At 38.5% G+C, this 18,505-nt stretch overlaps 2 protein-coding genes across 2 annotated transcripts; one reads left to right on the top strand and one right to left on the bottom strand.

The window, feature by feature from the left end:
* Window positions 1-384: 384 nt before the first annotated feature.
* On the bottom strand, window positions 385-12,029 carry ccdc3b (coiled-coil domain containing 3b). The gene is made up of 3 exons (XM_055021267.1): window positions 11,371-12,029; window positions 8,683-8,857; window positions 385-1,697 (listed from the first exon to the last, which is right to left on the bottom strand). Exons 1-3 carry the CDS (start codon window positions 11,769-11,771, stop codon window positions 1,404-1,406), a joined length of 870 nt encoding a protein of 289 aa, XP_054877242.1. The 5' UTR covers window positions 11,772-12,029; the 3' UTR covers window positions 385-1,403.
* A 2,059-nt stretch (window positions 12,030-14,088) lies between these two features.
* On the top strand, window positions 14,089-18,024 carry LOC129358552 (zinc finger protein 77-like). Its single transcript, XM_055027684.1, has 2 exons — window positions 14,089-14,333; window positions 15,567-18,024. Exons 1-2 carry the CDS (start codon window positions 14,153-14,155, stop codon window positions 16,484-16,486), a joined length of 1,101 nt encoding a protein of 366 aa, XP_054883659.1. The 5' UTR covers window positions 14,089-14,152; the 3' UTR covers window positions 16,487-18,024.
* The last annotated feature ends 481 nt before the right edge of the window (window positions 18,025-18,505 follow it).

Raw genomic sequence — 18,505 nt, 5'->3', positions numbered from 1 at the left:
CCCTTTGATATTGTACCTGTTCTCGGACACTTATAATTTCATAGGCTATGAAGAACACGAAAACATACTCTAATGCATGCATCGTTTCTTCGTTTTAAAACATGGAGGTTATGGGAACATTCCTAGAGGGTTCTGAAATTCTCACCTAAGTTTAACAGCGCTCACAGCTGTCAGGGGCTGTTTTCTTCTTTTCTTGGCGAGACATATTTCCAGACACATTCATCTTAAAACATTAGTGTTCCAGATTTTTGAACATTAACTTATGTTGACCCCCATACTGCAATAACATCAGGAAACAAATCATAAGAATCACATCTGATTCAGATTGGAACATGAAAACTTTTTTTTTTATTTCTTGCTGACTGCCTAAATCTGGAGAACTGTGAGAGACAAGAACATGTAATGTTAAAAACATAAATCTTCAACAGCACAAGACTCAAACTAATATATCACTGGGATATATATAAAGCTGGCACTCTGTACTGAAAGCAGCGTTCAAGAGGAATATTACATTTCACAGATATCACTGTAAAGGGTCATAAAGAAAATTTTAATTCAACATGTCACACATGCCATTAATAACCAGAGGATAACTTTTTTGAAAAAGATAATTTATTTTTTTTTTTCAAAGCTGCTTTATATAAAAGATGTTGCAGCAATGGAAAAGCTTAGGGTATAAATGAAACAGAGCAAAAACCAAAGCAATCACAGAATGCTTCATAAAGACAACCTTCATCTCTGACACGCAATAAATCAGCCTTAAACCATATGATGCTCCGCACCAAATACAAAACCAACAAAAAGAAAACATAATCACTCAAAAGTGGTTTATTGAGAGAAGTAATGTGTTGTGATCTTAGCTACGACAAGCCAAAGGTGGCAAATTCACATGTAAAAAAAATATATAAAAATAAAAAAATGTTCTTTTCATAAACATGTTGTGTATGGACACTGGCTTAACTTTGAATAATGACAACAATGTAAAGAATGGAACAGAAGAAACTTCTCTTCATCAATGTCTCATTAAAAAAAATGGACTGTACATATTTATAGCATGACAACATTTTAATCCAAACACTTCCACCATTTGGTCCATGTCCTCGAGATTAGTTCTGTGGAAAACCTTTAAAGACAGACCTGCTCAAATAAAACAACGCAAAGCATCTTGACTTATGAGGCAGCACCATTCAAGCCATTTATCACAATATTTTTAGTGTTCACAATTAACATATTAGCATATGTTGTGTTCTGCATTTCATAGGCAAGATCATAATATTGATACAATGCATGATGTGTCCAGCACTAAAAGAGAGAGAGAAAGTCATCAAAAGGCATATTGCGTGATTTATCACTGAAGACAAAAAAAAAATAGTTATTTCTGCTGCTATTAAACCAATGAGTGCCTAGGTTTTTAGCTTCTTTGGTGGCACTTTTTGAAGTTCTTGGTTCTTTTGGTCTTGGGTAGTGTCCTGGTCAGGGTGAGTTTGGGCCACCTTTGACTCATGGAGCTGTTTAAGGCTGAGTGTCTGCTGCTCCTTCGTGGTTTCTCGTTGGGCCAGACGCAAGAGACGTTTCAGAGTTTTCACCTTTTCCTTCAGGTGGCCGTTGGCTTTCTCCAAAGTACGCACTCTCTGGGAGAGAGTCCTCACTCGCTCCTCCTCCTCAAACAGAGCTTTCTGAACTGTGGAGCACAACAGCTGAGAAGAGACAGAAAAAAAATAGAGCGTTGGTTATTCAAGTTTTCCACAAAAGCAATTTTTAGTAAAAAAGGGGAAACTCGCATGGATAAATGTCAGTAGCGAATAATTGTGACGTGGAAGAAAAGTGACACGTAATTCAAGTGGACAGAAATAAAAAGATAGCTTTAGAAACTGTTTTCAACCAAATATCAGAAAAACTCTTTGTATATTTGAATACTGACCACTTTCATTTTATAGAGGGAGACCAATATCATGAATCTTTTCTTTGCAATGCACAGTGTTACCTCCAAGATATTATTTTGCATCAGAAGAACTTTTGATTTTTATAAATATTCTGACTAAAACGATGAAAACATATTTTTCTTTCCTATTGGTTGACAACATTAAAATGTGCAACTGCTACTTTAATAACAAAGTGAAGCTTTGATTAATTAGTGAAAAACATGGCAATGCCTTATGTAATAAATTGATTCAGAAACGAAAGATTTTTTTAAAATAATGCTGCCATGATATTTCTTTGTTCTGACATGTTTCATGTTCTGTTGTTTCAATCCAGCTGTAAGGGGTGCGTGTCACCCATTTTGGGAAGCACAGATTTTGTAATCCACCCCATGTAACACTTATGTCTCAGCTGTTTATCTGATGCGCTGTTGCTGACATGATGCAAACGTCCGCGACAGCATTTTGGAAGCAAAACCAACCCAGGCCAAAGTTTTGCACGTAACTTTAAATTTCTATTTACAATGAGTTTGTAAAACCAGTATCAGTTTTATGGATTTTGGTTTAATGTTACTGATATGCACCATTTGCTCCATTTGAAGAGGTTAGTAGTGATATTGAGAAGATTTACAAGAGTCATAAATTCAGGGCTAACGCATATAAATCAACTAAACAAAGTTTCTGTTAGTTGATGTCACATGGTTACTTGGGAACTATTCTAAGACCTGCTAAGGGCTTGAGCTGACCCCATAAAGTCATAAAAAAGAAAAAAAAAACTTTTTGTTACATGTATGATGTAGAACTGCTATTTGGATACGGCCTATTCTTTGTGTAAGTCACATGAGGGAACGCTGCTGACAGGCTCTTTGGGCCCAGAGCCTGAATCAACAGCTCACAAGTCTTCCAGGATATTCCCATGTTTGTATAAGAATGAGCCAAAAAAGGATTATTTTTGGATTCTTGCAGCTTAAAACAAGGGATTTGGGAAGAGAAACAAAAAACACTGAAGGGGAACAATGTGAAGGCAATCGCGTTTCTCCTGCGTCTTGTGTGAAGTAGAGTGTGGTGAAAATGAGGAAGAGCCAAATTCAGATGTAGCTGCAGACGAAGATGTGTGAGAAACTCTGTGACTTTTGCGCTTTTGGATCTTCCAGCAGAGATCGATACTCCCATCTTGTTTCTCATGTGGAGCACTGAGTGCATATAAAGGGGGCGGCATTTGATTGGCTCTCTGAGTGATAAAAGGTTTCATGTTAGTGATGAAAATTTTGTGTGCTGCCTCTGCCCCTCTTTCTTGCGGTCCTCTTCTGTTTTTCTTACATCAGAGAAAAACATGACACATTTCAGATCTACCTATCTGTAGCATCCAAACATCCATGCATCATCCAGTCCGTATTGGATTTCTTTGTTTTAATGATAGCAGTTGATTATAATCAGGCCTAAAAAGCAACCTGCCTATTACATTTTATTTTCTGGAGTCATACATCTGACAGAACTCAGGAATAACTGTGGACTCCCATTAAATTTAATACAAGAAATCTGTCCTGCAAAAAAGTTTTTTCCATTTAAAACAAGCAAAGCAAAACTTAAACTAGGTTTATCTAGGCATGACTTGGAGAGATGAATACATCCCCTTGTCTTCTGCAGTGCACTTTATGCTGGTGTCAGTCAACCATCTCTAGTTCTTCTTCACCTTTTTCAAAGTGCTGATGGGGGTATCTGTATACATGAACACATCTCATCTGATCTGGCCTCTTTCTCCTCTTTGCCTTTTAGTATCTTCTCACTTTGTATCTTTCTTTGCAAACCTGCAAGCGCTGACCAGCTGCTTCTAGTTTCCCAGGTGGAAGTTTAAAGGAGCTCAACGTTTTCTGTTATGACTCCCAACCTTTGGAACGAGCTGCCTTTAAACATTGGACTTCTCTTCCTGTGTTTAAGTCTCTTTTAAAACACATCTTTTTTCAATTGTTTCTAATCACTTGTGAATTGATATGCTCGTATTATCTGTGTAGTACTTTCGAGTCTTTTTTTCTTTGTGTTTTGTTTTTCTTTTTTTTTTAATCTATTTTTGTCCGTATGGCAAACATTCAGTTTTTAAATGAACTTAATAAATAAATTGGATAAATAATTTTGATTTTGGATTTGAAGTAAGTGCAACTTCACATCAAAAACAAAAGGCAAAGCAGAATCAGATTCTAATAACAAACTGAATAAGCTTGTCTGCATGTGAGCTGACGAGAATAAAGACATGCAAAAATTATTCTTATCATAAAAAAAACCTTGTGTGAAGTAGAGTGTGGTGAAACCAGCCAAGCAAAGTCTCTCTGTTTCATTGAGACACTGTTGTGAGCTGAAAGCCAACATGCCCGCAAAGCTGAGACAGACGATCCAAAGACCTGAACCCTTCCTGGCTAAAACAAAAAAATTACCTCCATATGGCTCTGACTGTGTTTCTTAGATTTCCTCAGCAGACTCTAATGTTTCCACATGGGCCAGCGGGACAACCGATGTAAATTCTCTGCCATCAGATAACAACCACTGAGGGTTTTGAGGAAATGTAAAAAAAAAAAGTGCTGCCGACCCACATCATTGGCTAGAACTTTACTTGTTGTAATATTAGCTGTGCAGTCTTTCCATGTGCTTTCACTTTGTTCCCGGAGGACTTTATGTGAAAGTATGAAACTTTCAAGCGGAAAAGAATCACATTTAGACACCGAACAGGGAAAAGCAGAAAGTGTTAAATTTAACAACTTACCAACTTTGCATTTTTTGTGCCCACAAATGATTTTTACATGAGGACACACTCGGTCTGCGGTGGAGCACTCCAAGATTATGGCTGTCAGAGTTACTGAGGTTTTTCAGGAAAGGTAGCAGCTGCTGCCATGTAGTAGTTGCCATGTTTCAGAGACTTCTACTTTACTTCTTACTGATTTTCTTTCGCCTCCTATGCAACATATATGTTTAAACTTTTTTTTATGAAAGAATTTGTGGATTATGTATAATTTAAATATAATTTGATCAGTAGCTACAGGATTGCAGGTTCACTTAGGCCTCAGAATCAATTAATATTTCATTTTAACCCAGAATGAAACAAACTGTCATTCTAAATTGTCCAGAGGATGTTGATGAAGTAATGTATTGGGAGAGGAGCAGTGAATGTCTAAAAAATATCGGGTTTTTTTATGCGTCAACAAAAGTATCTTTATTGGCCTGTCAGTTTTCATGATGACCAACTGTTGTGCTGGTGGATAGATGGCACTGCTTCTCTCTGCTTCATATTTCAAGTAAAAAAAAGTCTGCACATACTCTGCAACAACTTGTTCCCTATTTTGGATAAGAGAAAAAAAATTACATCATTCATCTCTCTCAAATTTCTCGCTCTGGAAAATCTAGATCATCTGGGTAAACTTTTGTTTTTTTGTGTGGTCTCCTACAACGACTGTGTGATTGGTGAGAAATGTGACGTCGTCGTGCTTGATCCACAAAAGCAGAGAAGATTGACGTCATCTTGAGTTCGGCACAGCTGTTTCTATTAAAGTGAGGTCCCAATTAGAACAATCTTTGTTCTAATTCTTCCTACCTGGAGTGAAGAAACGTCTCGGACCTTCCAGAGTACGTACAGACCACAATTCAACACAGTGTTTGGTTAAGGATTGAACAGCAGACACTTTATCTTTTTACTTCCCAACCTGCAAGTCTGGTTGGTTTCAAAATTCTTGCTGTGGACACAGTCGAAAATGAAAGTCTACAAGTGGTTGTGAATACTTATTTACTGCTGCAGGTAAACATGTAATGCTTGTGTACTTAGCGGTAAATAACTTGTCCTGTTTTCAAGCAGCAAGAGGCACAGTGGTATGGTTGTTTCCAGGAGATCAGCCCTTATATTTGCCCCACTAACTGCTTTGCTGCCCTGCCTACCTCTCCACACACACTGAAATGTGTCTGCTCTCACTCAGCGAGCTTTGTTTGCTATCTCCTTTCTTTCTAATTGTTTTTCATTGATGTCAGAGATGTAATGAGGGGTAGGAATGTTTACAAGGATTTTTTTCCCTCTATTTATAAGGTAAATACACTGGAAATACCTATAATTTTCTCCTAAATAGTTAAAACAACCCAAAAGTTAAATAGCTCAAGGGCATAAAAACAAAACCAAGTCAATCAAGTGCAGCAGAACATGTTTCAATAAAAAAAAACACACAAAAAAACTTGAATCGTGCCACAGTAAACTGAAAACAAGTGTATAGCCAATGCCTATTAATGTTGTAATCTAGAGTCCAAATCGTCCTACTTTACCACTTAAATCACAGTCAGCTCAAGCATGTTCTTATAAGTTTGATCAAGAGTAAAGGACCATTATGTTTCTAATTTTGAAGAGGATTACTTATCGAAACAATGATCTATTCGAAAAAATGCAGCTGCGTGTTTAGAATCACAGCCCCGATCCAAAGGTTCACGGAAATCCATGGCAGATTTCTTTTTGTAAGAAAAGCCAGAAAATAATTGTAGACAGACGAAAAACAAGGCCGGACTAAATCTGATGTATTAGATGGAGCAAATTCACAATTTTTACATAATACCATAATTTAGGAAAAGGCACACATTTTACTACTAAGGGATCAGCATTGATGTTTAGATGGGAAAACAACTCTGCTCAACAACATCAAGTTATTTTGAAAAAGAAAAAAAGAAGGGCAGGGTCCTTCTTTTATGAGGTGCATGGGTTTGTGGGAAGTCTCAAAAGTATTTTATGTGTAGCAGTATATTTGATACTGCAATGAATGTCCTATTCCTGGCTTTAATTTTCTTAACAATTCAGTTATTAACTCTCGTGCTTTTTCAATTTTCCTTCAGACATTGCAAGTTCTCTGTCTTGCCAAACCTCAAGAAATGTGCTTCTGGTTTCTCATGCATTAAGAACATTTTGACATGCCAGCTTTTTCCATCATTTCATCGAAAACAAACGGATGTGAGGCCTAATCCTTTTTTGTGTGTCCCATGGTATGTCCAACTTCTTTTGAGGGTAAACTTTTGTGCAACAGTTACAGCTGAACCAGAATGGGCTATTTGACCAAAAGCCTGAAGCAGAAAACTCAAATGACTCTTTTCAAAGTCAAACTTATATACATAGCTCTGTTGTGTCCACATTAGAGGACACAACAGTAGAGGTCAAATGTCAAGACCTTGAGGGCCAACTCCGAGTTAGCTCCCACGTTTTGAAGGAGTAATTCAAAATCAAGCCAAGTTAGGTTTTTTAGAGGTACGTCTAGGTAAAGTCCCAACTATTCCAGTGCTGGTCTGATTTGAGGCTTAAACCTTTGAGGAACAGGTCAATGTCAAGACAAATCTCTTAGATCAAAGTGCAAGTCAAGTTGAGTCTTTAAAAGGCAAATGTAACACAAGTCTTTACAGGGTAAATCCAAAACTCAAGTTTAAGTTCAAGTCTTCGGATTAAACATTGCGTATCCATGCCATGTAGTTTGTCAAATACAGAGAAATACTGTAGGTTATGAATGTGAAAAATTATCTACAAGCCAAATATAGCGCATGGAGATGTAACATCAGTATCACCATCTATTTCATGTTCAATTCAGAAACAAAACTGTGATTACATGCTGTGAATTGTGGCAAACAAAGCAAACTGTATTTAATTAGCAAACAACATGCTTTACAGATTAAAAACAAAACAAGCCAACACTCAAATGACGCCATACAATAGCTTCAATCCAGTAGAAATATACAAATGCATAACGAGCAAACATATGCACATATGCCTAACAGGCATATGCACTATGTCGCATCCCATCAAATCTTGAACATCTAACTGAAGGTTTACCTCAGTAAACTATGAACGTGCATTTACATTCATAGACACCAAGTGAAAAAAAAGATTAGTTAATGTCAAATTTCTAAATTAATACGTCTAACATAAAGAGCTAAAAGTGTTTTCATAATGAGGCCAGCTCAATCCCAAAAGAGTAAGATGTCGAAGATAAATTATTTTTATTTTGTTTTAACATGAATCTTTGGTCATTTAATAAATGGTTCAGTGTTAAAGACGTCTGAAATCTGCCCATATCAGTTCTTAGTTTATGCATCACGTGTACCTCGTGCCAGAAGCCCATTGAAAGGTTGTTAACACCGCTGTAAACTGTGTGACTGTGATCGTGAGTGGGAATAAAAATACTAATAGGTATTTTGTTCCGTATAACACAGTAGGAGTGTAACCAGTAAACCTTTTGTGGATGCAAAGGCAAGAACTTTGTGTTTTTGTGTTTGTTATGATGCAAAGCGCTTTGAAATGCCATGCTGCTGGAATGTGCTATACAAATAAAATTTGATTGATCGATTGATCAAACACACCCTGAAACATGAGAACCTGCAGTCAGTGGCTTACTGACTATAAATGTTTACTTAATACTGCTGATATTAAATAAAAACAGAGGAAGTCAAAAGCTGCTGTTTACTCCTTTTCCTGCCAAGAAACATTGGAATCCAAACCTCCTGTGTGTAACATCACCATGACAAATCATGTGTATATACAATACTTGCCCAGAGGGAATTTTTACATTAATATTTACTCATTTGGTCTGCACTTGCTGACTTTTATCATTTATTACACATCAGATAAAAACTCTTAGAACTTGACTGAGGATCAAATTTAGAGTCTTTACCTGAGCAAGTCTGAGTCAAGTTTAGAGTCTCTGTTTTTTGCAACGTGGGTGTAAGTCACCGACATCAGTCACCATCTTCATTGCGTACGTACCCGGCTATCCTCTTGGGCCTCCCACTCCGGAGTGAAGCTGTGGACTTGAGTTCCAGGTGTGCAATTGGAGAACTGGAAGAGGCTGGCAAACATGCGGTGGTTCTCTGGAGTGTCAGGGAAGATGGGGTCCTGGAAATTAACTCCGTGCGGAATAATGTTGTAGTTTTCATCCATCCTAGATGGCAAAAAGAGCACAAATACGCTTAATAAAGAAAACAACAGCAACAACAACAACAACAAAAAAAACAAAGCAAAATGTTTGCATGTCTGACTAACTCCAAATGAAAATACACGTCAATATGAATTTATTTGTGTAGCGCGTTCATAAAACAACAGATGGCGACCAAAGTGCAGAACAACTCAATAAAATTAAGTTAACATGACAATAACAGGGTAGCACACACATGCAGGAAACAAAAACAAAAAAAACTATGATTTTGCCTTCTCGCTAAGTATGAAAGTTCACACAGGAAACCTGCTAATTCATTGCATAGATATACCTGTTAACATTTAAAAAATATAACTATGCAATTTGCTGGCAGACTTTGATTTAACATTATAAAACCCAGAGAAGCGTGTGGATGACTCAACCAGTAAATTACAAGGTGAGAGGGATTTATGAAGTGTGCTTCAAATCTGCAGGAAGTTTTGTGTTATTCATCTGGATTTCATTTCAAGGCCCTCGGGGATCGTCCTCTGCCTAGCAGTCCCTATCAGAGGCTGTGCCGTAGGTATGTTAAAGTGGTGAGGGAGAGCTCATGTTTTTCTTCAGCACATGATGTCAAAGGTTAGATGTAATCACGGGGACTAAAAGTATTTGGAATTGCAGATTCAGGGTAGACAAACCTAAGGACGGCAGAAAAGAAAAAAAAAAAAGAAGTGAACTAACAGAATATCAGGTACAGTAACTGACAGTGAATATCGATCATTTTTAGCATCAATGCGATGAAGTTTTCTTTAACAGAGAAAGTTGAACTCCAGAGAGAGCAAAAAGTGGGCCAAATATTTTTCAGCAAACGTATGGCTTTAGCAGCACTCTCAGTCTGTTTTTATGGTTCCTGAGGGATGTCCTTCGATAATTTTTTTCAGTGTTAGGCTGTGATTTATCCTGTCTAGGGAGCATGTACTCATGATTGACTGGAGAAGCTATTTTTGTTCAGGAAGATGTTTTGGGGGAGAGGAAAACAAATGTCCCCTGTGGACTTGGTAACAGCTCTTCTGTAAATAACTATTGCTAAGCAGCCTCAAAAAAACTGATTCAAAAGGAATTTGTAATGAGTTTATGGAGAAGCCACACCCCAAGACACTAAGCATCGAAAGATGTACTTTATTTTAAATAATTCATATTTGAAATAAAGGTTATCCAAAGTTTACATTTGTGCTGCAAATTTTATGTAACATAAAAAAACCTCTTATTTAAGCCTAAAATAAAATCTGGTGAAAATAGGAACCTTACTTCCTACTAACCTTCTGCTGCTTACTGGATTTTGTTGGAGACCCGTAAAAAGTAGAGGATAATTATAAAGTTAAAGTTAAAATGATACATGGGGTCACAATTTTTTCTAACAAATAAAAAACCTAAAAGTACAGCATACATTTGTGTTCTGCTATTTGAATGAATACTTTATGGAACCAAATCTGACTGCAATTATCAACAGAAAATCATTTTGAGTATAGATATCTTCCACTTTAAGTTTAGATAGTAAAACTCCCATTTTTTAAAATTCAAATTCAAAAATACTTTATTGATCCCAAAAGGAAATTCTTGTAACTGGTATTAATTCAGATTCTTCAGAGAGTTATTGTAGATTGTGATGGCTGTTGGCACAAAAGATCTCTATAGTGTTCTGTATTACGGAAAGTCTGAAGAAGGCTATGGCTGAAGACAATCCTTTTTTCACAAGAAAGTCTCATGAAGAGGATGGTCAGGGTTGACCATTGTTTTCTTGATTTTTATGAAGTATCCTTCTTTGCATCATTTCCTGAGCTTACGTCTCCCAAAAGAGTCCATTGGTCACACTGAATTTTATTTAAGGGTGTCAGAGTAAATGGGTCTCAAACAGTAAGATATATAAATTTCCTTCTGTTTCACATTTACCCACTGCTTTGTGTTATTCGCAATAAAATACGTTAAAGTTTGAGTAACTTGGACACAAGGCACATTAATGACAACCTTTAAGAGAAGCCCTAATAAAAGATGTCCATTCTACATGCAATAGAAGTATTTACCATTCTCAGAGTCAGAGAACCTCCAAGCTCAATGGCAACAATTGAACACATGTTATGGGTCTTTTTTTTTTTTTTTTTTTTTAGTTATTTGTGCATATGTCAGAACTTTTGAGAAAAGGTTAAATGAATTGCAGAATTTCTTAAGAAACAAAACTGAACACATCAGTGAGAGGGTGCAACTGGGTCATGCATGTCAAATTAGGACAGCAAGTCTGCACACTCAAAGTGTTGGAGGCAAACTGCTCCAAACATAACAAATGATGTAGCCTTTTAAACATATGTGGAATAATGCAAAAGGGAAATGAACACCCCCAACCCCCTCCCAAAAAAAAAATATATATAATAAATCTTCATTAGACTCCTTTGGGTACCATAACAATTCACCCCAGATGCATGCATGGCGGTTATTCATTTATAACTCAATAGGGCCCATGAATAGAGGATGCAGACACTGGTCACCTTAGGAAGAAGTAGTAGTTGTTGTTTTCGGTGACGCTGTAGGAGAAGCAAGGCAAGTATCCCAGGCCACTGACGTTGAACCTGGAGCCAGCGGGGACCTCCAGCATGCTGCCCCAGGACTGGTCGCACAGCAGCTCGATCTCCGCGGAGAAGAGCAGGTCGGTGTCGTGCTGCCACGGCAGGTAGTTGTACACGCTGTAGGACTCTTTGTGCAGAGCCAGCACCTTGGCAAAGACGATGATCTCCGCCAGCTCAGCGCGGCACGCTTCCGTCTGCGGTCTCCAGTCGTGGGGCAGCTGACACCCCCAGCTCCCATCGGCGCCGCCAGCTGCCAAAACAAACCCCAGAACAATCCACATGATGCGACGGAGAGGACACATCTGTCGCTCCGCTGTGCGCATAAAGGCGCACCAGACTCCGGGTGGATGCAATTAAGTGGCGGGGCGGGGGGCAAAAAAAAAATAAATAAAATAAATTTAAAAAAAAAGGTGTTTCACATGTGTTTTCAGTTGTGCAAAAATAATTTTTCTCCAGATCTGTTGCAGAATTTCTGCAAGATGAACAAGCCCCGAAGATCGCTTCAGTCAGGGTGATCCTTCTAACTTGTCCGACCAGAGCTGCAGCCGAACCACGCCACCAGCATCTTCTGCACGAAACTGCCTCTTTACCTCTGAGACAAGGCGAGAAGCAGCAAGGGGAATAAGTTTGTGAACCCATTTAATTAAAGTTTCTCCAAATTACTATGCAATAAAAAGAGCCTCTGGTATTCCTAATAGTTTTTACGTTATGTTAAAGATAACTCATTTCAACAAATCCTTAGAAAAGTTTAAAGATTAAACAATTAAACTGATAAGATGTTACGAGCGCCCTCTGATGGACATCTTGAGAACGACAGTGTTTGGGTTAATTTCTTTTAGATTTTAATGAGAAACTAAAGTTTTCATAATGACAATACTTTACCATACTTAGATGATTTATTCATATAACTACTCAACTTTGCAAAATGTTTGAACTCAACTCCATTTTACGTTATTATTTAATTGTATAGTTTTTGTGTGCTTAGCTATTGTTTTCTGCTTTAGAGCCTGTGTTTCCTGTCACTTCATTTTGGTGTCTTTGAAAAAAGCTCTATAATAAAGACATGTTTAATTCATTGCTTCTTTGGAAATAATGTACATGAGAAACTAATTGTAGATTACGTAAACATATATTTACTTTCCTATTTTTAACAATGTTCTTCTGTTGTAGAATTACAAGGAAGTTTGATGCCAATCAATAGAAAATGACAAATGTTCTCACAGTTCATCAGGGGTAAAAGTAGTTTTACATTCTTGGCAGCACTATGAGAAAAGTGTATATAGAGTGCATCCCAGTCTTTCCATTTCTGGCATAGAACCATTCATGTTTGCTTTTAAACTGATTATATTTATCCCATGTCCAGAAAGAGGGACAATCAAGACCTGTTTGTCAAGAAGATCCTGCAGGTTCCACTTCGTCTTCTTGACATGGCGTCTCTCATACTCATAGGAGGATGAGAACACTGTTAAGTCAAAAGCACGTCTTCTGAAGTTGGGATGTTTTTCCTCCAACAGGTTCCAGAGGAATTACGTCAACTAGATGTTGCATTGGAATTTATTTATTTCAATGTCATCTGTGAATGTTCCTCATTTTCAACAGTGGAGTCATACAGGTTGAAAAATGTTATCATTTTTTAGAAAGTCTCATAAACAGCAATATTTCCACTAAATAAGAGACGACAACATTAGATAGAGGAAAAGCCTCTTGCACTCTGCACAAAGCAAGATGCCAGAGAGCAAAAATACTATATATTTTTAAAAAATCTAGAAGCCTATTTAGGAAAACTTGTATATTTAAAAAAAAAATATTAGACAATTATTTAGTTTAACATAATTATCGTGGTAAAAGCGAGTTGTTTGTTAAAAATTTAATGAAACATATTTACTGTGTTAGATGCAGGCACGTGCAGAAGGGGGGGCCGAGGAGGCTTAAGCTCCTGCTCCTTTAATCCTTCATGCCCCTTCGTGCCCCTTTTTGAGATTTTTTTTTTCTTCAAAAAAGTGTTTTTATTGTTATTATTTTTATTTTTTTATTTTAAATGTGTGTCAGGAGGCCTGCTTGTGGCCCTAAACACAGAAATGTTTTGGCTGCAGAGAAAACTTCTGACTGTAATTTTTTTCAGGCTACTCCAATCCTGAGTTGGTCCCACAAACTGATATAAAAAATGTCTGTCTTTATATCAGATATTCCCTTTCATTATTTTCGTAATGAAACGTTACCGCGACTGTCACTGAATTAAGTCAGTGCAGTCCACTTTTATAAAAGGCAGCATGGTGCAAATAGTCTTTCATTTCCTTGCGCAGCCCTCAAAGTAAAAACAAAAAACCTTTCGGACACTTAAATGAATACATTAGTTCAAGAAAAGTATTTCAAAAATGTGTTAATAAGTAACTAGTGAATCATTTTGCTGTGAACGAGGAGATTTAAGATATTTGGAATACGTGGTGTGGTATTAAGCGTGAATTGCATTATGGATAGCTGAATTGTCCATCTATTTGGAGGAACACCTTTTCAATTATGAATACTACCATGAGAAGTCGTGCTATTAAATGACAAATCAGCCTGACATACAAACTCTTTTGGGAGAAGGAGAAGATCGAGAGGGGAGAGAAGAAGAAGAGCTGATCCAGGTCACGTGACCGGGAAAAGCATCCTTTTGGTCCATTTTGGATGTTCCCTAGGATCTCCAGAGAAATCTAGGAAAATGACCAAACTTCAGTTTCTGAACGTCTTTTTGACTGAGCGTCTTATGCTGGCCGCACAGGAGATTTACAAGTCTGTCGAGGACACGATTTTGGAGTACCAAGAGGAGATCGCGATCAGGGAGCGGGAGAACGACCATCTGAGACGGAGGCTCCGAGACGCTGGGATAGAGATATGGCCAGGTTAGCTACTTTGAGGAGCTAACGGGGGAAACCGTTGGCGTCGTCGCCACCAACTCTTGCTAAAGCTAGTTATTCAGACTGGGGTTGGGGACAGTATTTGGAACAAATGTCCGATTTATTAATAGAGTATCCTTGCAGAGCTGTGGTGGAAATATCAGCGTTATTAGCCGCTGCTGAGAAGCGGCTAACATGTTAGCGACCTTTGTTCGTTAGCCAGTCAGCTAGCTAGCAGACGTCCAGTTTAGACCTGACTGAGGGAAGCTTAACTCTTCCTTTGCACTTTGACACTTTATTTTAAATAACCCTACATTAGTTTGGCGGGGACACACAGCAAGTGATAGCAGCTAGAAAAATGTTTTGAGACCTTCATTAGGTCCTTTCTTTGGGAACATAACATGCATCAATAGAAATTATTAGCTGTGGCTCTATTTTTTGTTTGTTGTCTTCATGTGTTTGCTCACTGGCTGTTTAGAACATGGTAATAGAAACATCACAAAGAAAAACCGCAACAAAGAATGTTCAGGCTTCAAACAAAAAGACACTTAGCTATTTTTTTTTATTTTTATCTAAAGAAACTTTATGCTTTTTAAAAGTAGGGATTATTACAAGACCATCCTAAAATGGGAATGATTTTGTAATGCTTCCATTTTCTGTTGGATTTAAAACTACATCTCTATCAAGGACAGAATATATATGTTTATCTTCAATATTTGTTGATTCCAACAGAATAGGTTTTTTTTTACCTTCTGAGGAAGAAGAAGAAGAAAGAATCAAGAATTGACTTAATGGTAAAGTGTTTTCAGTTAATTAAATTATTTTTCTAAAACAGTCCAAAGTCACAGACCTCTTGATGCATCGCTTAAAATCTACAAATGCGATTAAACCTTCAAGGTTACGGGAAAAGCACTGTGATTTCTCAAAGTTACAAAAAGCAGACTTTACCTGCTTTTTGTCACATTGTAGTGTTTTAAATCATTAAACCAATTTCAGTTCCAAAATATCCAAAATAACCAGTTGGACCACCAATGGAAATAAGAAATGCCCACAAGTCTTTGTGCTAACTGACTATACTGTTAAATTGCTGTGGAGGCTTTTATTCTGACAGGTTTCTCTCGATATTTTGAAATGAATTGAAAGTCTCTTTGAATTAACTTCCCTTGCCTCCATGTGACATGTTCTTGGTTGCATGACGTTTCTTTTCATCCTTTCCACTTCTTGCCCCTTTCCTTTCAGATCGCTCGTCCATGGCGCTGTTGGAGGAAGAGGACGGTGAGCATCCCCGCCGAGAGTGGAGTCCAAGTATGGGACATCAAGAGCGTATTCCCATTCAGATCAAAGACAAACGAGACATGCGGCCCAACCAGGGAGAAGATCAGCTTCGAGGACATGGCTCCTGCAGCACAGCGGAAAACATGTTCACCCCCCCACGTGTAGCGAACGAGTACCCTCAAGAGGGTCCCCACACAGCCAGCCTTCCTCAGACTCAGGGTGTGGAGAACAGGGAGAGAGATCCTGCATCTCGCAACGCATCGAGGCACGTGAAGGGCGAGAGCGGTGGCTGTCACAGAGGTGCCGCATCATCCAGCAGCGGTGCCCAGCCTCTTGCACCAGTCAACCCAAACTGCTCAAATGAGAACAATATCGACATTATTGGTGTTGAGAACGGTGGACAGATGGGCAGCGCCAAAGGAGCGGTGACCGGCCCTAACCGAGGACAAACCCCTCTCATGAGGAACCAAGGGGCCAATGCCATGGAGTGCCCCCATCAAAAATCTCCCTTGCAGGGCCACATGTCGTCGTTCTGTTGCAAAGTCTGCGGCGAGGCATTCAGTCACATCGGACACCTTCACGTCCACGTGCAAGTGCACACTCGAGAAAAACCTTACCGCTGCGGAGTGTGCGGAAAGTGCTGCAGCTCCTCCGGCAGACTTCAGGAGCACCAGCGGAGCCACACGGGAGAAAAACCCTTTCGCTGCCAGATTTGTGGGAAGGGCTTCACTCAGATGGCTCATCTGAAGGTCCACATGAGGATCCACACCGGAGAGAAGCCGTACAGCTGCCCCGTGTGCGGCAAGTGCTTTAGCCGCTCTGACAAAATCAAAAGGCACCTTCAGACGCACAGTCGCGAGGGGACCTACTTCTCGGGGCAGTAATGGAAGGGGTTCAGTTTGGGAGTCGTCGTTGTTGTGGGAAAGTTTTCAGCATAAAGCTACAATTGCTGCCACTGACGAGGCATTTCTTCCTACTTCTAAGGACGTAGAAGTTCTGCTTCTGTAAAGAACACTTTTTAACCGAACCTGTAATTTCTCACTTCCTTTATATAGTTTGTATTAGCCAGTTTATGTTCTTTACAGTGTTTTGTATTTATCATTACGTATTATTAAAGTAGACACAATTTGAATTATTAGCTGGACTTTTCACGATTATGTAGTGTTTTTCCAGCCTTATGATTTGGCATGGAGTCTTCCACACAAGCCTGGGAACATGGATGTATCAAGGACGATCAGCACATTCAGTTTATCACCAGGTGGTCACTATGTCCATGTGGCTGCAGCTGCAGACTACACATTTTCTTTGTGGTCATTCTTTTTGTTGGTTTTAGAATTAAGATTAAGCACAATTCTCAGTAATTAAAAAAAAAAAGTGTGTATCATGAAGCAATATCAATAACTTAGGAAGTTATGTTGAACGTAACGCCACAGTATTCAGTGTCATTTTCTCAGTTGGACTTGGTTCCGATTTGAACATTTCACTAGCGTGTTCTTGGGAACTTGGTTAAAGTGGATGGGAGTGCTGAAAGATTTCACACCTCTCTCTGATTTGGTTCATTTTCACACAGAAAGCAGACCAAACAACGTCATGCAGCAGCTAGTGAGGCGCCAACACAAGAAGCTGCATGTGTGCATGGCAAACCACTTTACATTCAATAAAAAAAACCTAATATCTCTTTAGTGCTGTTGCATTCTTACAGAGCAAGTCACTGCCATCTCACGGGATTAGTGTCAAATCTGACGTGAGACTTCACCAATAAAATAATGTGATATTGTGCAGAATGCCCGTTATTTTAGGAGTGTAGGTTTGCTTTTTCTTTCATTCATAATATGTGCTGCGGTATCTTAGGTTGCATATGCACAAATGAAGTTGAACCATACAGTATTAACACAATCACTTATTTAGTAGTGCTAAGTGGGTAAAGCTTATGCGCACCAGTGTTTCCACAATGTGTGAAGTTTTTGGTTTTTATATTTTCATTTCCAGGTGAAAGCTGGATTGTCATAAAATAAAAGTACTTTCTACTTACATTTCTGCGCCATCGTTTTCTGTCACAGAATTAAGGCTGCATTTATATCAGGAGGTTGCATTATTGTGTGACGTATTGTTATAAAAACAATTACATTTGTTTTTGTTTGATGCTGGAACAAGCACAAACTGATTTGTACTGCAGAATTTAGCTGAAAGATGAACCGACCCAGACTTGAACATGAACGAAGGTTGTTACCAGCAGAGCACACCAGAGGCTTGTTGGTTGCTTGTGTCACAAATTGATAAATAGTTGCTAGTTTTTCACAACTGGCCAGTAGCTCATCACATGCTGTCTTCCTAGGGGGATCTTAGCTCCCCAGCACATACTCTGTACAGTGTTTTACCACTTAAATGTTATTTTCAAATAAAGTAATACCTGATCATCTGCTGTGAGTTTCTTGCATTATTTTAAGGAGTCCCAAATCAGCTTATGTTTTGAAAGTTGATTAGCTACAGAGAATGTTAAGATTTCCCACCACAATAAAAGCTGTGTCAAATATGAAACCATTGTGGCGTGCAGACGGCGCCTTGCAAAAATATTTATACATCGCTGTACACTTTATCACATTCCAACTACAGCATTTGATTGTACTGAAGAGAGTTTAGTTCAGTCTCCCTGAGTCAATACTTTGTAGGATCAGATTTTGCTGCCGTTGGCGCCGCAAATAAAATGTTCCGATTTTACCCTTTCTTTGCAAAATAGCTCACTGAGGAACAAAGATAAAATTGGTGCTCTAATTGCTAGTTTAAAGACTTCTGAAGACACATGATTGTGGTGGATTTATTGTACATGGATTGCAATAAAGGCAACTGACTACAAAATAGTCACATAGAAAAAAAATGGACTTCTACTACAAAGGTAGGCATTG

Source organism: Poeciliopsis prolifica, unplaced genomic scaffold, assembly GCF_027474105.1.
Source record: "Poeciliopsis prolifica strain line A6 unplaced genomic scaffold, Auburn_PproV2 SCAFFOLD003, whole genome shotgun sequence".
Taxonomy (NCBI): Eukaryota; Metazoa; Chordata; class Actinopteri; order Cyprinodontiformes; family Poeciliidae; genus Poeciliopsis; species Poeciliopsis prolifica.
This window is presented reverse-complemented; position numbering and strand designations above follow the sequence as displayed.

Bases quoted from the DNA above. Each gene is read 5' to 3' on its own strand.
- ccdc3b (XM_055021267.1), bottom strand. From the start codon at position 11,771: ATGCGCACAGCGGAGCGACAGATGTGTCCTCTCCGTCGCATCATGTGG. The intron at 8,858-11,370 runs GTGACCAGTGTC...TTTGCCATCTAG, and splicing joins AACTACTACTTCTTCCTAAG to GATGGATGAAAACTACAACA. The intron at 1,698-8,682 runs GTACGTACGCAA...GTCTCTTCTCAG, and splicing joins AGGCCCAAGAGGATAGCCGG to CTGTTGTGCTCCACAGTTCA.
- LOC129358552 (XM_055027684.1), top strand. From the start codon at position 14,153: ATGACCAAACTTCAGTTTCTGAACGTCTTTTTGACTGAGCGTCTTATG. The intron at 14,334-15,566 runs GTTAGCTACTTT...CTTTCCTTTCAG, and splicing joins TGGGATAGAGATATGGCCAG to ATCGCTCGTCCATGGCGCTG.